Source organism: Delphinus delphis, chromosome 15 (assembly GCF_949987515.2).
Source record: "Delphinus delphis chromosome 15, mDelDel1.2, whole genome shotgun sequence".
NCBI classification, from domain to species: domain Eukaryota; kingdom Metazoa; phylum Chordata; class Mammalia; order Artiodactyla; family Delphinidae; genus Delphinus; species Delphinus delphis.
Window position 1 is genome coordinate 16355219 of NC_082697.1, and position 24737 is coordinate 16379955.

At 50.4% G+C, this 24737-nt stretch overlaps 1 protein-coding gene across 2 annotated transcripts in view; it reads right to left on the minus strand.

The window, feature by feature from the left end:
* The window catches only part of L3MBTL1 (L3MBTL histone methyl-lysine binding protein 1), a 32022-nt gene extending 14874 nt beyond the window's left edge, over nucleotides 1-17148 (minus strand). For both annotated transcript variants that reach the window (XM_060030769.1, XM_060030768.1), the window contains exons 1-14: nucleotides 17013-17148; nucleotides 16615-16841; nucleotides 16140-16281; nucleotides 15668-15818; nucleotides 15401-15536; nucleotides 14649-14733; nucleotides 6506-6594; nucleotides 5908-6012; nucleotides 4914-5049; nucleotides 4483-4574; nucleotides 3076-3227; nucleotides 970-1046; nucleotides 357-442; nucleotides 63-173 (exon numbers count right to left, since the gene is read on the minus strand). In XM_060030769.1, the coding sequence (XP_059886752.1) occupies nucleotides 63-173; nucleotides 357-442; nucleotides 970-1046; nucleotides 3076-3227; nucleotides 4483-4574; nucleotides 4914-5049; nucleotides 5908-6012; nucleotides 6506-6594; nucleotides 14649-14733; nucleotides 15401-15536; nucleotides 15668-15818; nucleotides 16140-16281; nucleotides 16615-16841; nucleotides 17013-17148 (1725 nt within the window). The remainder of the gene's footprint in view (nucleotides 1-62; nucleotides 174-356; nucleotides 443-969; nucleotides 1047-3075; nucleotides 3228-4482; nucleotides 4575-4913; nucleotides 5050-5907; nucleotides 6013-6505; nucleotides 6595-14648; nucleotides 14734-15400; nucleotides 15537-15667; nucleotides 15819-16139; nucleotides 16282-16614; nucleotides 16842-17012) is intronic.
* Nucleotides 17149-24737: the final 7589 nt, after the last annotated feature.

Below are 24737 nucleotides of genomic sequence, written 5' to 3' on the forward strand. Positions count from 1 at the left end.
GCCTACAGGAGCCCTGCCCAACTGGCCTGTCCACTCCCCCAGCCCAAGGAGCCCAGAGCCACCTTTATCCGATGGTCCTCAACATCCTCCACGCTGGCCACACGAATTAGGGCTGGGTTCCTGCGGTCCACGGCCTCCAGTTTCATGTTGACCAGGAAGCTGTGCGGGGGTCGCTGCGGGGGGACAGCAGCCTTCAGGCCGAGGCCCAGCTCAGCAGAGCTGAATCCCCAAGAGGGGAGCCCAGGTGCTGTGCCTGGGGAAACCACAGCCAAAGGGGGAGGCCAGGGCCCCGTCCTGGCTGGCCGAGGGCTCCTCCCCTTCCCGAGCTCAGCTCGGGGCGGGGAGAGATGACTCACCACCTTGAAGGCCCAGGCGGGCACAGCAGAGGCCCCAGTTTCTTCCAGATATTTCTCCCAACAGAAGCTGTCAGGGTCTGGGTAGTCTGGAGGAGAGGATGAGTGCAATGTCTAGGCACCCAGGTGTACTGGGGGAGCTCTCCCCTCCAAGCAGGACCAGGGGCATGGAAAGGACAAAGGCCCGTGGACAGGGGGCTCCTGAGGCAGGGGGGTGCCAGGCAGAAGCAAGCACACCACCTCACAGCTCACAGGACTTTCTGGGAACCCTGGCCCCTAGCCCCCTCCTTGGCTCTGCTGCTCCAGCCCCGGTCCCATCTGAACCCCTACTGCGTGTGGGCCAGCGTAACACCCCGACAGGGAAGGATACACTTTCGTTGCTCTTGACTCCTGCTCCCTTGCTGAGAGGGGGGTCAACTAACTTTCTTCCCTTCAACCTTAACAGAGTCAGGGTTTAACAGGCCTCTGCTAAGATCAGAGGGTTCTCAACTCCCAGGCAAAGAAGCTAAGGCTCCAGGCCACATCTGTCCCCTCCCCCTGCCCCCTAAAGACCCAGCTAATGAGATACTGGTAGGGGACCAGGGAGACGGGGGCTTGGCTCAGGCTGCAGGGTCACCTTGTGGAGGGGTGAGGGGCTTTCCTTGCTTCTGGCACCAACCCACTGGGTGGATGTAGGGGCTGCTGGGATCACACCTGAAAGGCAAGAATTATGCACTGTCCCAAGAATCAATCTTGTGAAAATGACTCTATTACCCAAAGCAATCTACAGATTCAGTGCAATCCCTATCAAATTACCAGTGGCATTTTTTACAGAACTAGAACAAAAAATCTTAAAATTTGTATGGAGACACAAAAGACCCCGAATAGCCAAAGCAGTCTTGAGGGAAAAAAAACGGAGCGGGAGGAATCAGACTCCCTGACTTCAGACTATACTACAAAGCTACAGTAATCGAGACAATATGGTACTGGCACAAAAACAGAAATATAGATCGATGGAACAGGATAGAAAGCCCAGAGATAAACCCACGCACCTATGGTCAACTAATCTATGACAAAGGAGGCAAGGATATACAATGGAGAAAAGACAGTCTCTTCAATAAGTGGTGCTGGGAAAACTGGACAGCTACATGTAAAAGAATGAAATCAGAACACTCCCTAACACAATACACAAAAATAAACTCAAAATGGATTAGAGACCTAAATGTAAGACCAGACACTATAAAACTCCTAGAGGAAAACATAGGAAGAACACTCTTTGAAGTAAATCACAGCAAGATCTTTTTTGATCCACCTCCTAGAGTAATGGAAATAAAAACAAAAATAAACAAATGGGACCTAATGAAACTTAAAAACTTTTGCAAAGCAAAGGAAACTACAAACAAGACAAAAAAAAAACCCCTCAGAATGGGAGAAAATATTTGCAAACGAATCAATGGACAAAGGATTAATCTCAAAATATATAAACAGCTCATGCAGCTCAATATTAAAAAAACAAACAACCCAATCCAAAAACGGGCAGAAGACCTAAACAGACATTTCTCCAAAGAAGACATACAGATGGCCAAAAAGCATATGAAAAGCTGCTCAGCATCATAATTATCAGAGAAATGCAAAGCAAAACTACAATGAGGTATCACCTCACACCAGTTAGAATGGGCATCAACAGAAAATCTACTACAACAAATGCTGGAGAGGGTGTGGAGAAAAGGGAACCCTCTTGCACTGTTGGTGGGAATGTAAATTGATACAGCCACTATGGAGAACAGTATGGAGGGTCCTTAAAAAACTAAAAACAGAATTACCATATGACCCAGCAATCCCACTACTGGGCATATATCCAGAGAAAACCATAATTCAAAAAGACACATGCACCCCAATGTTCACTGCAGCACTATTTACAATAGCCAGGTCATGGAAGCAACCTAAATGTCCATCAACAGACGAAGGGATAAAGATGATGTGGCACATATATACAATGGAATATTACTCAGCCATAAAAAGGAACAAAATTGGGTCATCTGTAGAGACGTGGATGGATCTAGAGACTGTCATACAGAGTGAAGTAAGTCAGAAAGAGAAAAACAAATATCGTGTATCCACGCATATATGTGGAACCTAGAAAAATGGTACAGATGAACCGGTCTGCAGGGCAGAAATAGAGAGACAGATGTAGAGAACAAATGTATGGACACCAAGGGGGGAAAGTGGCGGGGGTGGTGGTGGTGGGATGAATTGGGAGATTGGGATTGACATGTATAAAATGGATGACTAATAAGAACCTGCTGTATAAAAAAATAAAATAAAAATTAAAAAAAAGAATTATTCACTGTCCCAGAATGAAACTTCAAGGTCCTAAATCTGCTATCCTATGAGATCATGGCGACAGGGCACACCCTCATGTTACTTCTGAGTGAGAGTGAGACAGATGAGGTGAGAAAGTCAGAAAATTCCAAGAGTAACTAAAAACTCTAACAGCACCTTAATATCTCAGGGACAATCATGGGTCACAGGGGTTTGCTCATCTTAACCTTGGTACTTTTAGATGAAATATTTAATTGCCGTCATAATTAATAAGTGATGTAGATCAAATCCACAGGGCAGTCAATTGTCCCCCGAGCAATATGTCAGGGCTAGGCTGGGTCTATGTGAAGCCTCCCGCCCCCGCCATCCCCTCCCCATCCCCGTCCCCAGCCCCAGGGCCAAGTCTGGGTCCTCCCACTACCAGTAGTCATAAGTGTCATCCCAGTTGTCAAAGTGCACCAGGAAGCGGCTGTCCACCACGTCGGTCACACTGGCCACACAGATGAGGGATGGGTTCATGCGGTCCACGGCCTCCAGCTTCATGCCCACCTGGAAGCCCAGGGGTGGGGGACTCTGGGGGCAAGAAGAGGGGCTGCCACGGCCAGGCTCAGGCTGGCTTGTGCTGGCCCAGGACCCACCGGCAAAGGAAGAGGAGTAGGTTCCCTGGGGGTCATGCCTGGAGGGTGGGCAGGGAGGAGGGCGGGACAAAGAGGCTGAGAAAGAGGGTCCCTCCAGGGCAGAATCACCAACCTCAGCCCTGAGCCACTCAGGAATTTCTGGCCTCCAAGAGACTCTCAGAGGAAGCCTCACTGTGGCAGAAGATGACTGACTAACACGAGGCTACACACTCACCCAAAGAGTCTGCCAGGCTGAGCACAAGCCTCCCCTCCCCAGACGAGCCTGGCCCAGCTTGGGCTGAGGCAGGTGGGTCCGCAGAGGGGTGGCAGAGAAAGAGGAGTTGACATGTGAGGCAGGGAGCGGCGGGGGCAGGGAGGCACCTGCCACGTGTCGGGCATGAACTCCAAAAACCATCACCTCCCTCAATTTTTACCACAGCCGTAGGGAGATGGGTATTATCACCCCCATTTTATAAATTAAGTGACTTGCCCAGGACCACAAAGCTGGCCAATGGTGGGGACAGGACTTAAACAGTTTGATTTAAAAATCTGCATCCCCCGTCACAATAGCTGGTAGAAGCCCACCGGTCACACGGGAACCTCTAAGTATGAACTCTGGGGCTGGACTGGGGCTGGGGGTACCTGCACGTTCCTGGACAGCATGGTACAGCCCCTGGCCCACGGGGACCCTGGGCTTTCCATATGGTAACAGTTGTACTGGGAGTTCCCTATATATCTCTCAAACCTTTTGCTTGGGATGAGGAGATATTTTAGCTGCGGGATAAAGTTGCCGGCTGCGTTGAACAGAGAGAAAGACAAGGGGTGAGTGTTGGAACCAAATGGGAAAGCCTCAATGTTGGTCAAAAGGAAGGAAAAAGCCACTCCCACAATACAGGCTTGGACCTGACACCAAGAACTGCAGAGAAACCCAAGCCAAAAAGAAGAATGACACCTCAGTGCCCAGGCTCAGAGGGGGATGTGCGAAGGAAAGGATTTCAGCGGTAGGGAGGAGGGAGGGAACTGGGGGAACCCCGTAATCGGCTTCCTCCTCTGGCCCTGGGCCTGCCCAGTGGGCCCCTCCCATCTGGTGAGGACCAGAGCCCAGCTGGGGGCACCAGGAGATGAGTGCTTGTCTGCTGAGTCAGAGAGCCTGGCCGGCTGCAGTGACTCTATCCTGGGAGGCAAATGTCCGCTCACTCAGGGGCACTCACGTGGCTCTGGCTCACAAACAGGTGCTTGGGGGCAGCCTGGGTTCTTGTGCTGCGCAGGTAATGGCTCCAGCTGAACTCCTCCTCCTTGTAACCTGGGCCCCTCAGGGGGGAAGAACAGAGCACCGTGCAGACAGAGGCTGGGCCATGGCGGGTGCACCCCACACTGAAGCAGCAGAATCAGGCAGGCCTGAGGACCCCACAAGCCTCGAGAACCTGCCCAGGGAACCCCTGCCGAAGCAGAACACAACCTGGGTGGACGTCCGCTCAAGGGGCAAGGGCAAAGCAGAAGCCCTGGGGCCGAGGCATAGCAGGATGAGATGCAGAGAGGCTGGCTGTGCAATGGGAACAGGGAAGGAGCTACCACCAGGAAGGGGTGGGGGCAGGTCTGGGAGGCTCACTGCCTCACTGGGACCAACCCAGCTAGGCCTTACCTTTGGGGGGCTGCAGCTTGTGCCCCGTCTTCTCGAACCAGCCAGCGGGATGAATGTCAGGGGAACTGGCATTGATCCAGAAGTCGTGGCACTCGGAATACCCATCGAAGTGCAGACGTAGGCGGTAGCCACATACCTGGCCCCACGAGGGGGAGGGAGGGAAGCAGTCGCTGCACTCCCCTTCCCTCACCTCTCCTGGCCCAGCCTGGTGTCTCAGGGGCTCTGGCGCTAGCAGGTTCCCCACTCCACCTCTCCTCACCCCCAGGTTTCCCTGCATCCTGCACTTTGCCCCACACCCTCCCATCCTGCAATGAGGATGGTTCACATACTCATGAGCCCTGAGCTCTGGGCACAAGACAGGTAGATTCTAAGCACTCTCTGGCCCCTCTGAACCCTGGATAGAATCCCAAGGGCAGTGACCAAGGCTCAGGCCTGCTCAGGGCCCCCAGGGACCTTTCCTTCTGCTACCTTCTCTCACTGCTCAGACCTCAGCAAGCTGATGGCGGCTCCTTGAGCACGGCGCCCTTGAATGTGGCATTCCATGCCTCAGTGCTTCCGCTCGCTTTGCCTCTTGTGCCTGGAACATCCTATTCATTCACAACTCATCTCTCGAGACTCAGCAATGGAGGCCCTTCCTCTCTGAAGCCGCTCCTGTCCCCTCAGTGCCCCCCTGCTCACATCTGTCATCTCCCCTGTGGGCTGTGGCCGTTTATCTGGCTGATTCCCACACAACGGTGAGCTCCTAAGAGGACAAGGACCTTGTTGGACTCGAGCCACCATCCCCGCTCTCAGGAGCGCTCCTCCTCAGTAACATCACCACCCCGACCCTTCGCCTGATTTCTGTCCGATGTTTAGCTTTCTGCGCCTTCCCCTCCCCTTTCTGAGGGCAGTGCAGTGCCCCCTCATCTGAGTCCGGGCCCTCTGTGCCCCTGGCTGGCTCCTTCAAGCCATCCTGAGAGGCGTCACCAGGATGGGGGTGCCAGCCTCAGCTCACCTCAGCCACGGTGAGGATGAAGTACATGCTTGGGTGCTGAGGGTCGATGCCTTCCAACTTCATGCCCGGTTTGAAGCCATTCTTGTTATGAGTGACCACCTGGTACTGTCAATGCACAGATGGAAAAGGGCTCAGCTTCCCTCCAGCCTCACCCTTGCTTAGTGCGCGCGGGGCAAAGGAACTGCCTTTGGGCTCCACCCGCCCAGCACTACCAAAGGGGTGACTTATTTGGGGGTCTTTAGTGCAGGGATCCAAAGCAGGACAGACTAGCTCCTAGGTCCCTCGAACAATGGATTTCAGGGCTCTCTCTTACCCAAGTCATGGAAAGATCAGAATTGATTAGAAAGCACCAGAATTCAAAAGTCTGCAGGCCCAGGGACGGGTGAGCCTGGGCCCCACTCCCCTATTTCTTCCCACCGAGGAAGCCCCTTACAGTGAGCCCTTTTCTACTCTGGGCCCCTAACGAGTCTTTCCACCTTCCATTGTGCAAGTCCTTTGAGGGATGTCAGACACAGAAAACACCAGAAGGCCTGAGTTTGGTGGTGAGTCCCTGGACTGGGAAGACAAGCTCCTCCTAGGAGGAAAGTATGTGACTCACGTCCTGGAAGAGGCTGACGGGGGCAGTGATGGCCTTCTGCTCCTCAAGGTAGGATTCCCACGACCAGCCTTCCTTCTTCTCCCCAGAGGCTGTGGGCAGGAGACAGACAGGCTGACCCCTGGGCTGCTCCTCAAATACCATCTTCCAACCCAACTCTACCTTAACCTCCAAAACAAACTTTCGTCTGTGATTACGAGCTGCCCTCTAGTCCCACTCAGCCATGAGGTGCCGCACACAGCGGGCTGTACCAAATTCTGTCCGCCCCGTCCCACCCCAGCCCACTGTCAGCAAAAGCACTTCGGATTCGGGAGCGACTAACAGAGGTTAGAGTCTCAACCACAGAGGGACGAAGCTGCGTGGCAAATCCTGAGCCGGAGGACTTAATCACAGCAACACCTAAGCTCACCGGGAAAGAAGAGGAAAAAGAGAGATGGGAGGAAAACATGCAATGACGAAGAAACAGAAGAGACCACACAGAAAGAAGAAACCCCCTTTTCCCGATTCTTCTTCCTCTGAGCACTGACTGACAGGCTCACACAGAGACAAAATGTATGTATGTGTGCTTGGCGTGCCCACAGAGTAGAGACTGATTACACACACACCCCCCCAGAGTGCACACAAACACACACTCACACACACGTACTTTGGTCAGAGCCTACAGCCCTCGGAGTCTCCAGGTCCTGGGGAGGGGGAGCTGAATCTCCCTGTGGGACCTTCAATTTAGCCTGAGATGGAGTCCTGGCCTCCAACACAGAGGCGAAACATCCTTTAAAGATGGGAAAAGCTGGCAACATGTAAGGTAAGCTCCCAACGTCAGCCTGAAAAAATTTGCCACAATCAATTCATATCGCTTGGGTGAAGAGCTCCAGCTTCTTCTAGAAACTTCCGTGCCTCAATTTTGTCATCTGTCAAATGCAGATCACTTTGTCTACCAGAGAGGGTCATCAGGAAGAGCAAGTGAGAGGCTGTGAGTAAAAGATCCTTATGAGATACTGGATCCTTCCTAGGTCTCCACGAAGGCCGTCTGGTCTGGACTCTCGCTCTGCCTAGCTCTGGCTCGCTTGGCGATTGTTCTGGGTCATTCTGGTGTGGAGTGGTTTGTCACTCAGGAAGAAGCTTTTTCCTTAATTGGAACGTACGTGGCTCCTAGGAGCTGCCTAAGTTCACCAGTCACTCCACTGAATCTTGAGATCCCAACCATCTAACCCAGATGGGCCAAAGCAGGTATTTTCTTCACCAACAGATGAACTAAGCCAGGAAACTCTGAGACCTACACCGACACAGCAACCTAGAGCACTTCCAACTCCCCTTTGCTCTTCCAACTCCCCTTTGTCCAGAGTGAAACCTGGGTCGCCCCTTAGAATAGCGGTCCCCAACCTTTTCAGCACCAGGGACCGGGTTTCGTGGAAGAGTTTTTCCATGGAGGGGGGTAGGGGGGATGGTTCAGGTGGTAATGTGAGCGATGCGGGGGTAAGGGGAGCGGGAAGCAAGGGAAGCTTCGCTCGCTTGCCTGCCATTCACCTCCTGCTCTGCAGCCCAGTTCCTAGCAGGCCGAAGACCGGACCAGGGGTCGGGGACCCCTACCTTAGAACACATCACCCACTACAGTCCCTCAAGAAACTCTCACTGTTCCCACTCGGTCCTCATCTGGACTTACGGTGTAGGGGGAGGGGCAGGGAGGAGGCTTCAGGATGCCAGGCTTAGCATCACCTTGCTGTTTCTGGCCACTGGCATTCCACATCATCCTGCATAATACCTGTTTTTTCAAATCACCAGTACTATTTACCAATCCCTTTACAGCACCCAGTTCTCTGTGGATGACATCTAGCTTTTTGTCTCACTCTTCCCAAACTATAACACAAGCCAAGGAGCTGATTAGCTGTCAGATTCCTCATCTCAGGCACCTTGGCCCCGCCTTGGCTCTTTCATTCCAAGTTCATTTCTCTTTAGCCATACTCCAACATGGCCAAGCTCTAAGCCCCTCATGCCATAGTAGAGACCTCTGACATCTTCACCTGCCATCCCTCACACTCCCATCCTTACCCTCCCATCCTCCCCGCCACTTCCCTCCCTGGGCCTTTATTACCTGGATTCTCTCGTAGTCATAACGCATATTTACAGTTTACCATCGCCCGCCACTTCCTTCTACCTCAACCATTCCTTTTATCATGTAGGGGTACCTCCCATGTACCGTGTCTGGTGCCAGAAACTGGGGGTACAGGGATGGTTCAGAGACTTCATATACATGGTCCCCTTTAATCCTAACATTGTCTGGACATGATAGGCAGGGCTGGTAGTAATCCTTTTCACAGATGGGAAAAGAGATTAAATGTAATCCACTAGAGAGAGGCCTGACCACTAAACCTTTTAGTAATGACTAGACTCCCTCCCTGACCAAGCCCCCAGCCTCCTCCAGTTTCCTGCATCCTTTTTCCATGGTGAACAACTGGCTGAAACTTTAGGCAAATCCCCAAGCTCAAGTAGGTCCCAAAGCTCCCGTGCATGTTTGTATAGTTTGTGTACCATACATAGGTGCCCAGCCAAGAGGGTGAATGGGGGCTGAAATCTAGCCTGGCTCCTTGCCAGGCCATGTGGCTTAGTCTGCTATGAAGACAGGTTGGCTTTTTCTAATTGGCCTGTTCCAAAGGGGCACCTGTTTATAATTTGCACAAAGGCACCATATAGGCTGGCTGTAGCACCAATCCCCTCTTGATTTCCAGAAACGTTCCTTTGCTTATTTCTGCTCCCTTAGACTAGATGCCCCTGGCTAGCACTTTCTTAGCAAGGTCAGGCTGTCCAAAACCAAACTCGCAACTTCTCTGCCAAAGCTTCTGCCCCTCTCAGTATTCTCTATCCTAGTCAACAGCACCACACCATTCATCCAGTCATGCAAGCTGGAAGCTTGGAAGGGATCCTTTACATTTCTGTTTTTACTCCCCAGGATTCTTTAGTGCCTGAGTCCTACTGATTCCAACTCCTAGCTATCTCTTGACTATATCTCCACTTCTCCATGTTCTCTGTCCTTCTTGTTTTGAACCTAGTCCTAGAGCCTCTTAATTTACTGTGCCTAAAACTCAGTCTGTTGCCAGAATATCTCTAAAATAAAAATTAGTTTGTTATTTTTTTGCTTTGAGGTCCTCAATAGCTTTGGATTTCCAATCAAAAACCAAAAATCCAAATACCTTTCCACACATACAAACCCCCTAGCGAACTAGCCTCATCCTGCATTTCCATGCCTCTGTGCCTTTGCACATGCTGATCCCTCTGTCTCAGAGATTCTGTCACCACCCTGTCCCATCCTCCTATCTTTTTCTCATCCTTCAAGACCCAGCCATATCTCTGGCACCTAGCATAGGGTTTTTTTTTTTTTTTTTTTTTTTTTTTCCGGTACGCGGGCCTCTCAAAGCTGGGGAAAAAAAGGAACAGAGAGAAGGCACACGTAATAATAGGAGAAATTTTAAAAGGGATATCACTACATATCCTGCAGACTTCAAAAAGATAAAGGGATATTGTGAAGAACTTTAACATTCTTTTGACGAATTCCCTTCTTAATCACCCAGTCTTAAGCCTACTTCTACACACTAATGAAATTGCTCTCTTGAGTCACCAGGGCCACAATCCAATGATCTTGTCTTATTACTCAACTCTCTTGATCTCCATGTGCTACCAACCACCTGTTCCATCTCAGCATTTCCTTCTTGCTGTACTTTCTTGGCTGTATCTTCCGCCTCTTCTACTTCCATTACCGGTTTTTCTTTCTCCCACCCTAACCCTGCTCATTAATGGTGGATCCCTAGAAATCAATATAGTACTTCCCTCCCATCTTCTCTCTGGAAGCTTCTTCAGCATGGCTTCAGCTTTTTCAGTAGAGATAATTCCCAAATGAATGGTTCTAGCCAGACCTTCCACTGGAAGGTCAACAGGAAAGACAAAAAAATGTAAAGAGAAGAACAGAGCACCATGGTTCAAGAACAAACGATGACAAGCAGTCATCAGGATGCCACCATTGGCTGGTTCTTTTCATTTTAAATTGCTACAGATACATCTCTGTATTTATCTACTTCTTATAGAGCATGGTTAGCCAATTCATAATCAGTTCATTTTAAGACAGAATGCTTAATGAAGAGCCTGTTACTTGTGTTCCAAAAGTATAAGGGATCTATGCCTGGGAATACCAGACTCAAGAGGTTGGGCTCCATAATGCTGTGCTCTACTGTTTATCCAGCCCTCAGTTTCTATGGAGTATAAATGGACTCTTTTCAAAATCTAATGAAAGCCATGGGCCACCTCCCCAGGAAAATGAGCAATTCACAGAATTTTGCATGTATATTTAAGAGGGCACTGCTGCAAGCGGCATACTGATCAATGTCTTGTACTGAATCACACACTTATATTCTCAACTTGTTCCCCAACTCTGCATGGCACTCCTTGTATTTTGATAGGAAACGTGTTTCTTATACCCAATTTGAAAACGGCAAGGATCTGAATAAATATTTCTCCAAAGAGAATATATAAATGGCCAACAAGCATAAGAAAAGATGTTCAACATCATTAGCCATCAGGGAAATGCAAATCAAAACCACAAGAAGAAGAACTTCCCCGGTGGTGCAGTGGTTAAGAATCTGCCTGCCAAAGCAGGGGACATGGTTCAAGCCCTGGTCCGGGAAGATCCCACATACCACAGAGCAAGTAAACCCGTGCACTGCAACTACTGAGCCTGTGCTCTAGAGCCTGTGAGCCACAACTACTGAGCCCACGTGCCACAACTACTGAAGCCCACGCACCTAGAGCCTGTGTTCCGCAACAAAGAGAAGCCACCGCAATGAGAAGCCCACGCAACGCAAGGAAGAGTAGCCCCCACTCACCGCAACCAGAGAAAGCCTGCGTGCAACAACGAAGACCCAACACAGCCAAAAACAAACAAATAAATAAATAAATTTATTTAAAAAAAGAACACAGAAAGAGATACCACTCCATACCCACTATGATGGCTATTTGGAACACAGTCTAGCAGTTCCTTAAAAGGCTAAACATATGACCCAGCAATTCCACTCCTAGGTATATACCCAAGAGAAATGAACACTTACGTCCAGACAAAACTTGCACACAGATGTTCATATCAGCATTATTCATAATAGCCCCAAAGTGGAAACAACCCACATATATTCATCAATTGATAAATAAAGTGTGATATATCCATACAATATTGTTCAGCAATAAAAAAGAGATGGAAAAAAAAGGGGTGAAGTACTGATACATGCTACACATGGATAAACCATGAAAACACTGTGCTAAGTGAAAGAAGCCAGTCACAAAGGACCACATGTTATATGATCCCATTTATATGAAATGCCCAGAATAGGCAAATCCACATATACAGAAAATAGATTGGTGGTTGCCTAGGGCTGGATGGGAATTGGTGGTTTGGGGGGAATGTCAATTAATGGGTACAGGGTTTCTCTTTGGAGTTATGAAAATGTTTTAAAATTGATTGTGATAATGGCTATACAACTCTGTGAATCAACTAAAAACCACTGAATTGTACACGTCAAATGAGTGGACTATATGGTATGTGAATTATATCTCTATAAACCTATTAAAAAGCTGTTTCTTGGGAGTTTCCTGGTGGCCTAGTGGTTAGGATTCCTAGCTTTCACTGCCATGGCCCAGTTCGATCCCTGGTTGGGGAACTGAGATCCCACAAGGCGTGCATGGTGGCAAAAAAAAAAGCTGTTTCTTGTAAAAATATGTATAAAGCACTAACTGTAAAAAAATGGATATGTTAGACATCATCAAAATGAAAACTTTCTGTTCCTCAAAAGACATCATTCAGAAGAAAACAAAAAAGCTAGCCAAAAACTGGGAGAAAATATTTGTAATATATACATCTGACAAAGGACTTGTATCCAGAATATATAAAGAATTAATAACAATTAATTCAAATAGTGAAGACAATAACTCAATTCAAAATGGGTAAAAATATATGTCTAAAGTAACTACAAGGAAATAGAACAGGATGCTTGTAGCATTGCTCTGAATCTGAAAAGGCTATAACAAGTTGACCCCAAAGAGTGCCACTGCAGATACTTGACCTTGATGTGGGCAGGATGAGAGATGAAATGAGAATATCAGTAACTGTTAAAATTATCAGAATAGCTATTAACGACTATATAAATTATTAAGACTTTTGCAATGGTCTGTTAGAAAATGATGCTTCATTGGACTTCCCTGGTGGTGCAGTGGTTAAGAATCTGCCTGCCAATGTAGGGGACATGGGTTTGAGCCCTGGTCCGGGAAGATCCCACATGCCATGGAACGACTAAGCCCGCGAGCCACAACTACTGAGCCTGCATGCCACAACTACTGAAGCCTGCGCACCTAGAGCCCGTGCTCCACAACAAGAGAAGACACAGCAATGAGAAGCCCACGCACCGCAACAAAGAGTAGCCCCTGCTCGCCGCAACTAGAGAAAGCCCGCAGGCAGCAACAAAGACCCAAAGCAGCCAAAAAATAAATTTAAAAAAAGAAAATGATGCTTCACACAAAACAATTGAAAAGGTGAAGGAGATATATGGGAGAGAAGGCTGAGTGTGTGTACATGAGTTACATGGTTCTAACTCTTAAACTATTGGAACATTCCATCAGGACTAGATACGTCAGGTCTGTAGAACATGAATCCAATAGGGTAGCCATCAAACTACCAAATAGAATGTAGATAAAATACAGATTATCCACACACACAGGACATGCAAGCAGCCCTGCCACCTCCACCTCTACCCCCAGATTCTTCTCCCAAAAGATCCCAAAGATGAGTGGAAAAAGATTTTAGCCATAAGTGCAAACTTCTGTGTACTGACAAAGTTTCTTCCCTCGAAAAAAGGCGGAGGGGAGAAAATATCCGGAAACAAATGCCACACTGATGTTCACGGTTGAGATGGTGAAATGTATGAACCAAAAGATAACTTTAGACTGGTCAACAGGAGCCAGCTAAAAAAATGCTGGTTTAAGAATGTATTCCTGGGGAGGAAATTCCCTGGAGGTCCAGTGGTTAGGACTCCGTGCTCTCACTGCCGATGGCCCAGCTTCGATCCCTGGTCAGGGAACTAAGATCCCACAAGCCACACAGTGCGGCCCCAAAAAACAAAAAAAGAATGTATTTCCTTAAGAAAGATAGAGCAGTTGAGCCAACCGCAGTTAGACACTAACTCCTTCCTCTATTTAAGACTTAAGATGCCATAAACCAATGAGAGCTAAGACTTTGGCTTCTGATGTGACAGCCTCGGGTGAAAGAGAGAGCGGTGAAAATCTGGTTTGGCTAAGATGGGCAAAATATGGAATAGGCACGACAGAGTTCAGAGCCCTGGACACAGATTGCACTCTTCTGTATGGCACTGGAGCCATCAAGGCAGAATGATGCCCTAGAACTGACCTCGCTCTCTGGTTCTCCCTGGGACAGGAAAGACAGTGACTCATGCAACTGAGCCATGGTCCAAGAGGAAGCACCAACATACAACTCCTCCATTCATCCACTGAACAAACACATGTATTGAGAGTGTACTCCACACCAGCCTCTGGACTAAGGACCAGGGATACAAATGCTTAGGAGAAGAGATTCGGTTTTGAGGGAGGAAGACAGACATTGCTACCCAGTATCTAGGTGATTATAAGTGTGATAAATGTTACTTGGCTCCAGTTGGCTGTTGTCACATGGCAATGTGGAGATGGTAATGGAGAAGACCTGAGGGCCAGAGCTAACTATGAATGAACTTCGTTCCATTTTTCTTAGAACTGAAGGGTCAGAATGGGGGCCCAAATAGCAAGGTCAGACCAATGACCGGTACGGACTTGCTCACGCCACCACATGCTGCCATTAAAGGCTGCTCAAGTCTTTGGATATTGTGAGGCCTGCTCACAACTGGATGAAAGAGGATAAACAAACACATGATATAACCCCCAAGAACACACATATACTGATGCACAAACCAAAAACACCGTCTCTCTCATTCTCTCTGTCACACACGTGCTAACTTATGGTTATCTGTATATGTACAACACACCATCACAATGGTAACCCGCACTCCCAGCCTCACACTTCCGAAGGTGTATCCACACAGGAATGTAATATACACAAGGGCCATCATACCAGGCTGGCTGCTGTTCCACTCCTCACTTTCTGGGGTGCTAGTCGTGGGCTGTCCCTCTGAATCCTTTCCTTCTTCTTGCTTCTCCTGTGGAAGGCAAGCCAGATCCCAGCTTCCTGTCCTCGTGGATTGGCGTGAAGCCTCAGCCTCTATTCCTGGCCCCTGCCTAGCTCTCTGGTCACATGGTGCTCTTCCCCAAACAGATGGATATTCTTCTAGGCTACCAGCAGGAACACAGCTCTGGCAGACAGTCCCTTACCACATGGGCAGAGACTCACATTAGCACACCCCCCCTAGTTACACAGCCTGACTACAATTCTCCTCATTCCCAGGTGGGGAAACTGAGGACACAAATACTTGCCCTGTGCCAATTTTGCCTGCCCAGTGGAACTTTCATGCTCTGTCTTTTCCAGCTTCTCTGCAACTAGAGCCCTGTGCTCCCTGGCCTCTGGCTCAGAGATGGGGCTCCAGTGATGAAGCTTTCCATCCGCCTGCACATCTACTTGGTTATTGATTCATGTCAATGTGACTTAGCCCTGCCACTAGACTGAGATGGGAGCTCTAGAAAAACAGGTTTATTTATTTCCCTCCAACCAAGTACAGGATCTGACTCAGGATGGGACCCCAAAATATGATGAGTGAGTCACTATGTGTCTTCTCTAGCCCAGCCCCACGATCTGGATTAATGGAGGGGATAGTGGAATTGAGGTATAGCCTCTAGCCTCCCCCTCCCCTCCCCATGCCCTCTTCCTACCATGGCCTCCGGCTCCGAATCCTCCTCAGATAGGCTCTGATATTCCCTATGCTTCCTTTTCTTCATGGGTTTGAGGAGCTCAGAAGCGCTGGTGCAGGAGTTGTTCTGGCCTGAAGAGTTCTCCACTATGACTGACCTGAGGGAGGGGCAGCCTGAGGGAAAGAACTACCCACCCCGCACCATCCACACCCTCTCCTAAGCCCTGAACAGGCGTGGGGCTTTGAGGCCCGCAGGCAGAGAAGAAGAGGTGAATTCCCTCCCCCTTACCGCTCCTGGAACAGCTGGGGGCAGCCATCATTGGAGGCCCCAGGATCTGGACCAGCGCCTTGCTGAGGCCCACACGCCTGGCATTGGCAGGTGCCATCATCCTCTGGCGGGTCCTGAGGGTTATCTCCTGGAGGGTCCTGGGGGAGGTCTTCTGCAGGGGGCCAAAAGGGTCTCAGGCCTCCCACCCATCACTTCCACACTCAGGCTCCGCCCACCTCGGAGCCCACGCTTGGCCTCCCCTTTGGTCCCCCCACCTTGGGCTCCCCTACTGGATAGCCCCATCTACTTCCCCTCCCACCCCACCCCACCGGCCCGCAGCCTTCTCCGCCCCAAGACCGACCCGTGGGCGTGGGCACACCTGCTGGCACCCGGGCCACGCCCCCTCGGGCCACGCCCCTGGCCTTGGCTCCTCAGGGAGTTCAGGGCTCCCCCTACTCCCACAGGGGCCCAGCTTCGGGCCTTGGGCTCCTACCCGGCTGTTGGGGGCCCGCATCGCCACCGCCCGCCAGGGCCTCGCCATCTTCGTACTCGGCCACGCCTTCCCGCCGCAGCTCGGGGCTTGGGGGCTGCTCCGCTCCTACCATGTTCGGCGGTGAGTATTCGCTTATCTGAAACTGGAGTGCGGAGGGTCAGAGGACCACGGCTCCTGTACTGGCCCTTGACCCACCCCTAGTCAGCATGGTCCTTCTCCAGCCGCCTCACTGCAAGCCACGCCCCCGGAACCCATTCCCCATAAGCCACGCCCCTAGGGCCCCGCAAATGTCTCGTTTGGGGAGGTCTGCACTCCAAGCCACGCCCCCAGAGTCCCACACTCCAAGTCCCACCCCCAGAATCCTCCCTCTTGGCCAGCTTCCCCACCTTCCGCCTCAGGCCCCGCCTCCAGGCCCGCAGGCCCCGCCCCACAGCTGCGGCTCGCTGGACACCCCCCAATCCTCACAGATACTGACCCGCAGGCCACTCCTAGAAGGCGGAGCCGCGGCCTCGGTCCACTCCAGGAGCCGCACTGTGCTGGCGCTGGGGCTGGCCGCCGGCCCAGCGCTTAACTGTGGCAGAACGGTGGCGGTGACAGGTACGCTGCCAGCCACTCGCTCTGAGGTGCCCACATGGATCTGCTCCCGCGGAAAGCAGGACACATCCAGGGCACTGCTGGGCAGACCAAGGGTGGCCGAGCTGGCTGCGAACAGATACACGGACAGACACGACACAGATGAGCCTGGTGGCCCTGCCCCAATCTGGCCATGCATGTGTGCAGGCAGGTGAAAAGTATCATCTCTTCCCCAGGACCCACACCTGCTTGGGCAGGTATGTGGGTGCTTCTCTTCCCCAGACCCCTGGCTATGCCCACCTGGAATGATAAAGGCAGCAGCGGGCAGGTGAGAGCCTGAACCTGGGCTGTCTCTGGCCACCAGGTGCACGCTGACCTCCCCTGTGGAGGGCCCCTTCAGTGTCCTCAGCATCTCTATTTCCACATGCCCCTCCATCCTGGCAGGCCTACAAAAGGAACACAGCCCCCAAGGTGATCAGGGAGGTAAGAGGCCTCCTTGAGGAGGAGCTGCCCACCCATAGAGAAAAGCCTCAGTGCTGAGGGGAGTAGGGTGTTTTAGGAGCCCAGCATCAAGTTTGGCTCCTGGCTCTATCCAGGTCACTCAGGTGAGGGCTCTGGCCAGGCCCTGCACCTCCCCCAGTCTCTGTAAGATGGGCATGTGGGAGGGTGCTTTGTAAACTGATGTGCACACTCTAGGGAGTCTCGGGCAGTGTGTTTCAGGCCAAGGTTCTGTCTGGCCAGCTGTCTCATGGCACAGCCCAGGCCAAGTCCAAACTCCCCTTCTTTCTCAACCCCCACCTCCATCCCCAATAGAATCACTCCCTTCTCCCTCTGGGGATTCAGAGCCTTCAAGTACCAGATTCTCCTTCACTCATACACGTTCATTCTCCTGGGAGATGATCTTTCCTGATCGTGTTCTTTTATGCCCCCTGTCCACCACTCCCTCCAATCCCAAGCACAGAGCAGGCACTCAAACATCTGTTGAAGAAATGTATGCATCTGAAGAGCAAAGAGGTAGGGTGTGAGAACGCAGGCAGTGCGTGATTTGGCTTTAATCAAGCCAGGGTAGCAGAGACATTTAATAAAGAGTTAGTTGAACAGGTAAGTTTATAAGAAAGAAGACCTAGTGACATAACAAATGTGCTTAATACCTATCATGTACTTAACTCCTAAAATGTGTCGGCCACTGTCCTAGATGCCCTCCCAGCACTGTCCAGTAGAATTTTCTGTGATGATGGAAATGTCCTATACCTATACTGTCCAACACAGTAGCCACTAGCCACATGAGTCTACTCAGCACGTGAAATGTGGCTCATATGTCTGAGGAACTGAATTTTAAATTCCGTTTAACTGTACTTAAATTTAAGTAGCTACCGGGGCTGGCCATAGCTATTGTTTAGCACAGAACAACTTTATACGTTTTCTTTTTTTTTTGGCTGCGCAGCACGTGGGATCTTAGTTCCCCAACCAGGGTTCGAACCCGCACCCCCTGCAGTGGAAGCCAGAAGTCTTAACCGCTGGACCACCAGGGAAGTCCCTACATATTCTAATTAGCCTGTCACCTCCACCTCCAAAACACATCTCAGAGTCTGACCACTTCCCCCCATCTCCATCACCACCATGCTAGTCCCAACCACCATCAGCTCTCCTTGGACTTCTGAAATTGCCTCCTAATTCATCTCCCTGCTTCCTCTCCAGCCCCTGCTACAGTCTATTCTCCACTAAGAGCAAACTTAAAAATTTTTCTTTTCTTTTTTTTTTTTTTTGCAGTACGCGGGCCTCTCACTGTTGTGGCCTCTCCCGTTGCAGAGCACAGGCTCTGGACGCGCAGGCCCAGCGGGCATGGCTCACGGGCCCAGCCGCTCCGTGGCATGTGGGATCTTCCCAGACCGGGGCACGAACCCGTGTCCCCTGCATCGGCAGGCGGACTCTCAACCACTGCGCCACCAGGGAAGCCCTAAGAGCAATCTTTAACAATGTAAACCAAATCACATAATTTCCCTATCCACAATTCCCCAAGGGCTCTTGGCTGCCCTTAGAATAAAATCGAAGTGCTTTACGGTATAGAATCCAACCTCTGCCTTCCTCTCTGACCTCATCCTCCACCACCCTTCACCTTGTTCTCTACCCTTGATAGATTCTGGTTTTCTTCTATTGCGTGACAAACGTTCGCACCTCAGAGCCTTTGCCCTTGCTGTTCCTTCCACCTGGAATGCTCTTCCCCAAGCTCTGTGTTTGGCCGCCTCCTTCCCCTTCAGCAGGCCTCGGCTCAGCGGTCACGTCCCCAGAAGAGGTCTTTCCTGATCACTCAGTTTAAAGCACCACGCCCATCACCCTATCTCTTATCTCATAACTGTGTTGATTTCCTTTATGTCCATCATTATAATCAATAATGATCTTCATTTATTTATTTGTGTTTGATCAGTCGTCCCCATAGAAATATACGTTCCACAAGGGCAGAGACTTTATCTGTCTTGTCCATTGCTATATCCCTAGCACTTAGAATAGTCCCTGGCACACAGTATGTACCGTGTTGGATTTCAGTAATTTGAACTTGTTAATAAAAAGCAGTATAGGGGGGCTTCCCTGGTGGCGCAGTGGTTAAGAGTCTGCCTGCCAATGCAGGGGACACGGGTTCAAGACCCTGGTCCGGGAAGATCCCACATGCCGCAGAGCAACTAAGCCCATGCGCCACAACTACTGAGCCTGTGCTCTAGAGCCCGCGTGTCACGACTACTGAAGCCCGCACGTGTAGAGCCCGTGCTCCACAGCAAGAGAAGCCACTGCAATGAAAGGCCTGCGCATCACGACTAGGGAAAGCCCGCGTGCAGCAACGAAAACCCAACGCACCCAAAAATAAATAAATAAATAAATTTATTAAAGAAAAAAAGCAGTATAGGGAATTCCCTGGCGGTCCAGTGGTTAGGATCCATGATTCCACTGCTGGGGGCCGTGTTCAGTCCCTGATCGGGGAACAAAGGTCCCACAAGCTGGCGGTGCAGCCAAAAAAAAAGAAAAAAGGAGTGTATGAGTAAGTGATACTTGGTTGCTTTAAGGTGTTAGCAGGGCTTGACAATGGCTTTTGGCATACAGCTTAAAGGAAAGAACATAGATGTAGGCTTAAGATAGACAAGTCAGTTTGAATCTCAGCTCCCCCTTAATACCTGTGATTCTGAGTAAGTAGCTTACCTTCCCTGAGCCTCAGTTTCCTCATGTGTAAAATGAAGGGGGTAATGGTATCTATCTTGAAGGGCTCTGATGAAGATTAAATGGAAAAAATATGGAAAGTCTTGATACCGGTAGGCCTTCAATAAATACCAATTCACTCCCTTTTAACAGAAATTTTGAGGAGCTTGGTAGCTCTAGTAACAAATAAGCTGCTTGCTGGCAAAATCAGCTTGCAATGGTTGCTATATTTCCCACCCTTCATTCCTCCCTCCTGCTGTTCTTGAGCACTGATTTATCTTCCAGCGTTTCCTCCCTAAAATACAGAGTACCTCCTATATAGTATATAGAGAGTGTATATTCAGGTAGGCAAAGGCTTGAACATATAACCTGATGAATTAAGGCAACAGTCAAACCAAGGTTTGTTCTCCCCCCTTCCCCCCCTTCAAAAAAATGTTAAAATATAATAGCATTCCCTGAATTTCAATTCCAATTATTTTGCTTTGCACAGCTGACACAGTTGTACCATTTTAAGTTCTTTTAAATAGAGTTAACCTTTTTATTCAAAACATTGGCAGTCATTAGGAGTGAATATGGTTACTCCTGAAAGAATTCCATTTCGTCTGAAAGCCCATCATATATTTCAGGTCTATGAAGGGAGGGTGGTTGAGAGAGCTGCCCTTCTGTTCAGGTTTCTGCCCTTTTTTCAGCAGACACTGGAGGGCCAACTAGGTATCAGCATCCTTCTGTGCCCTGCGAATAGTCTCAAACAAGAGAAAGTGCTCTCATGAAGCCTACATTCTAGAAATAAGGGATAAAGTTAAGGCTGGAGTTATAATTTAAAAACCATCCTGTACGGACGGGAGGGAAAAATTATAGTACCGAGTATAAAGAAAAAGGTGGGAGGCTTGGAGCTCACCAAAATTTATAGGTTGGGAAGAGGAAGAAGATCTAGCCAAAGAGACTGAGAAGGAGCTTGCAATGAGATCAAAGGGCAACCAGAAGCATCTGGGCTCCTGGAGGGATTTCTGGAAGAAAGTTTTCTAGAAAGTGGGACTGCTCAGTGGTGTTCAATGCCACTGACAGATTAAGTCAGATGAGAGCTGAGCGTTGACCATTTTAGCAATAAAGAAATCACCAGAAATCTTGACAAGTGCCATTTCAGAGGAGCTGTGGACACAAAAACTTGATCAGAGTGGGTTCTAGAGAGAAATCATTGATTAGTTCAATATTTATTGAGCATCTACTATGTGCCAGGCACTGTTCTAGGCAATGCAGACTTGTAATGAACAAAACAGACAAAAACCTCCATTATGGAGTCTACATTCTAGGGGAAACTGACAGTAAGAATTGGTCCTCGTAGGGGGATGGGAGAAAAGGTAGTAGAAACAACAAGACTAACAACTCTTTCAAGGAGTTGTGACGGGAAGGAGAACATGGATGTGGGGGATGGTATTTGGAGAGTGATGAGTTCTCAGGGAAGGGGGAGTTTGTTTTGTTTTTTTGTTTTTTAAATAGAAGATGCTACAGCATGTTTGTAGTTGATGAAAATGAGCCTATAAAGGAAGAAACTGACAGAGCAGGGGAAAAAGAATAATTCTAGAAGACAATTCCTTGACAGTGCAGGAGGGGAGAGGATCCAGGGCACCTGTGATGTTTGGGACCCATCGCATGTGGCTGTGGGCTCCTGGCTAGCAGCACCAACTGTGTGTGTTTTTTTCCCCAGCTGGACCATTAACTTCTCCGAGGCCTGGAACTACCTTCTCTGTGGAACTACCTTCTCTGTGTACTTCTCCTCTACCACTACCAGCCCCCAAATTTGCAGCTCACACAGAATTTTCATAAGCTTTGTCCCTCTAGGTCCACACAGCAACACAACCAGTCTGACATGGCTCCCAGGCCTGAGCCAGATGCCAGGAATCCATCCACTCCCCACTGCAGCTTGGTCACAGCTTCAGAACCCCACTTCTGTGGCCTTCTATGTGCACACGCTGATCCTTCTGCTTGGTACCTTACCAGATCCCATATGTCTGGAAAATTCCTGATCATCCTTCAAGATCCAGCTTGATACCTCTTCTGTGAAAGGCCCAGAATCCACCCCCCAAAACAAAGTTCATCGCTCCCTCTACTGTTCTCCACTACACCACAATCTAACTGTACATTAACTTGTGTCTTCCCCTGGGACAGAACAAAGCACCAAAGAGCCTGATCCAGAGCCTGCACCCACAAATAGTCAGTGAATGAATGAAAGAGAGATGGGAGTAAAGAGTGATCAATAACATAAGAAGAAACACATATTCCTGAAATCCGTAAATGGCTTAGCCATTCTTGCCTTAGGGGCTAGAATACTATTTCCTCCTCCTGTGTCTCTCAGAGCCTGGAAGAGGAGGGGATAGAGTGGGAGGCCCGGGCTACTGCGAAGGTTGTCACTGGCAGCCCTCAGCTGTCAGCTCCTCTCTGAACTGCCCTCAGCCAGGGGAAGCAAGTGCCCTCTCCGGGAAGCAGCCATCTGCTCACTAGTTGATACGGGGTAGGAAGGCCCCGCCCCCTTGCCTCAATTTGGGACATCTCTGCAGGGCCTTCTTCCCTCCAGAACTTCCCTTGGGACAGGCGGAGGCCTCTGTTAAGACTACATCAGCAGTTCACCTTCTTCCTCCGCCCAACCAACCTGCTGTCTTCACTCCCCTACAGGTGATATTCCCAAGGCCACCCCGATAAACCTACACTCAAACCTCCCTCTCAGAGTCTGTTTCCAGGGAACCCGACCTAAAACAACCGTTGGATTCCCAACCCAGATTAGTGTCTAGCACATAGCAGATGCTCAATAAATATTTATTGAGTGAATGTGTCCGTGTTTATTTTCTCTTGGACTGTCTGCCAAGGCTTCCCCCAGCCCTTGCCCGTCAAGGCCTCACATAAAACAGACCCTCAATAAACGCCCTTGCTCTAGGTGTCGGGGGTGGCGAGCTACCGCCCCAGACAGATACCCCCAACACACACTCTGAGCCTCAGCGAGCCTGAGCGTCGCAAACTTGGGGCCTCCGCCCCGCCCCCCGCTGCAGCTGCGGCCAGAACGCCGGAGGGATGGATGCGGGCTCCAGGGTACCCGCCTCCAGGGACTAGTGTAGACGGCGGCGGGCGGGGCAGTCACTGACCAGTCAGCCCCGCGGAACGGTTACTTTTTAAAACGCCAAAATGGCGGAATTCTTTTTATTCTTTCCCTTTATGGCAAAATAATAATAATAATTCAATTTTCCGTTATAAAAATTGGAAATTAACGGTAGGAAAGAGAAAGTTTGCCAAATGACCCATTTCAAGAAAACCAAAGCCCCGCCCTCTACACCCTCTCTTCTATTAATGAACAACTCTTAATTGACTGCATTTCTCTAAAAACCAAGCCGCCTCCCTCCCCACCCTCCCGATCGCCGCCAGCTGCTGGCGGACGCCTTGCCCTCAAGCCCCGCACCCGCCCAGACCCCCTTGCACTCAGGCTCCCCGAACCTACTCCTGGGTCCGTGCACCCCGCCGGAGGCGCTCTGGAGGAGCAACGCCCCGCGGCCGCAGACGCGAGAACTCGCTTTGCCAGGCGGGGCCGGGCGGCGCGGCGCCCCGCACCCGGGGTCCTACCTGCAAGGCCCGCGTGCGGCCACCCAGCGCCAAGCTGCGGTCCGAGCCCCGCGCGGCGCGCGCCTGCGCGCACAGAGGGGCGGGCCCGCCTCCCCGCAGGACGCGGAGCGCAGACCGCGCGCGGAGCCCGTTTGGGGGACGCCGGCCGGGGGCCCTCCTGCCAGGCACCGACTGCGTGGGCCTAATGTCCCCTAGCCCCGGGGTCGGATTGCTGCGCGGGCAGGGCGGGTCGAGATTCTCCCTGTCCTCCACCCCCTGCCTCACAGCTAGCAGCGCGCAGCGGGGCGCGGGGACCACGGCGCCGGAAGAGAGAGCCTGGTGGGCCCCTGAGCTCAGTGGTCAGTGACAAGACCAGGCTGCACTCCCGTACGCACCCCGGCCGGGTCGCTGCGCTATCCAACGCCTTCCCACGGCGCCTGCTTCTCACCTGAGGAAGGAGAGCCGAGGAACGTCAGAAAACCGTCTCAGGGCGCACGAAGGGCCATGCGACCAGAAGAAAGGAGTCCCCCGCGAGATGCGGGTTCCGATCCTGGCCCTGATGGCCTAAAGGGCAGCATCAGCCGCGCCTGCGTCTGGATGACCACATTGCCATTGGCTGTTGCTGTGACCTGGGGCATATCACTTATCCTCCGGGTCCTCCATTTCTCCATTTGTAAAGACTATAAGCTACTTCATGGCGTAGGGTTTTTGTTTTGGGGTTTTTTGTTTGTGTGTTTTGTTTTGTTTTGAATAATGGGTTCCCGTGGTGGTGTTGCCTTGCGCAAATCATTGTCTGTCTGTGCTTCGATTTCCTTGGTTGATCTAACTAGTCAAATCTCCCTGTTACTGGTTCTTGTAGCACAAAATGCCTCTAAACGTACGGCAGCTGTAACTTCACATAGATTTGTGTTATTGGAGAGGTTAAGAGACTGCAAGCTCCGAGAGGGAAGGAAACACACTGGTTTGTGTATCCCCAGCACCTAGCACAGGGCTGGACACTTGAGTGGGGGCTCAATAAACGTTTGTTGACTAATGATGTACTGCATGCAGATGAAAACAGGGCAACTCTTGGTACAGTCGAGTTGTGCCCCACACCCACATTAGTGATTTAATCTAACCTCTTATTTTACAGAAAAGGATATTGAGGCCCATCTGGCCTAAGGTCATGGCCACAGGTCAGACCTCCAGGCTCCTGATTTCCAGTGCAGATGAGAAAAGAGTTCCTAATTAATTGTAGGCAAATTCCCCTAACTG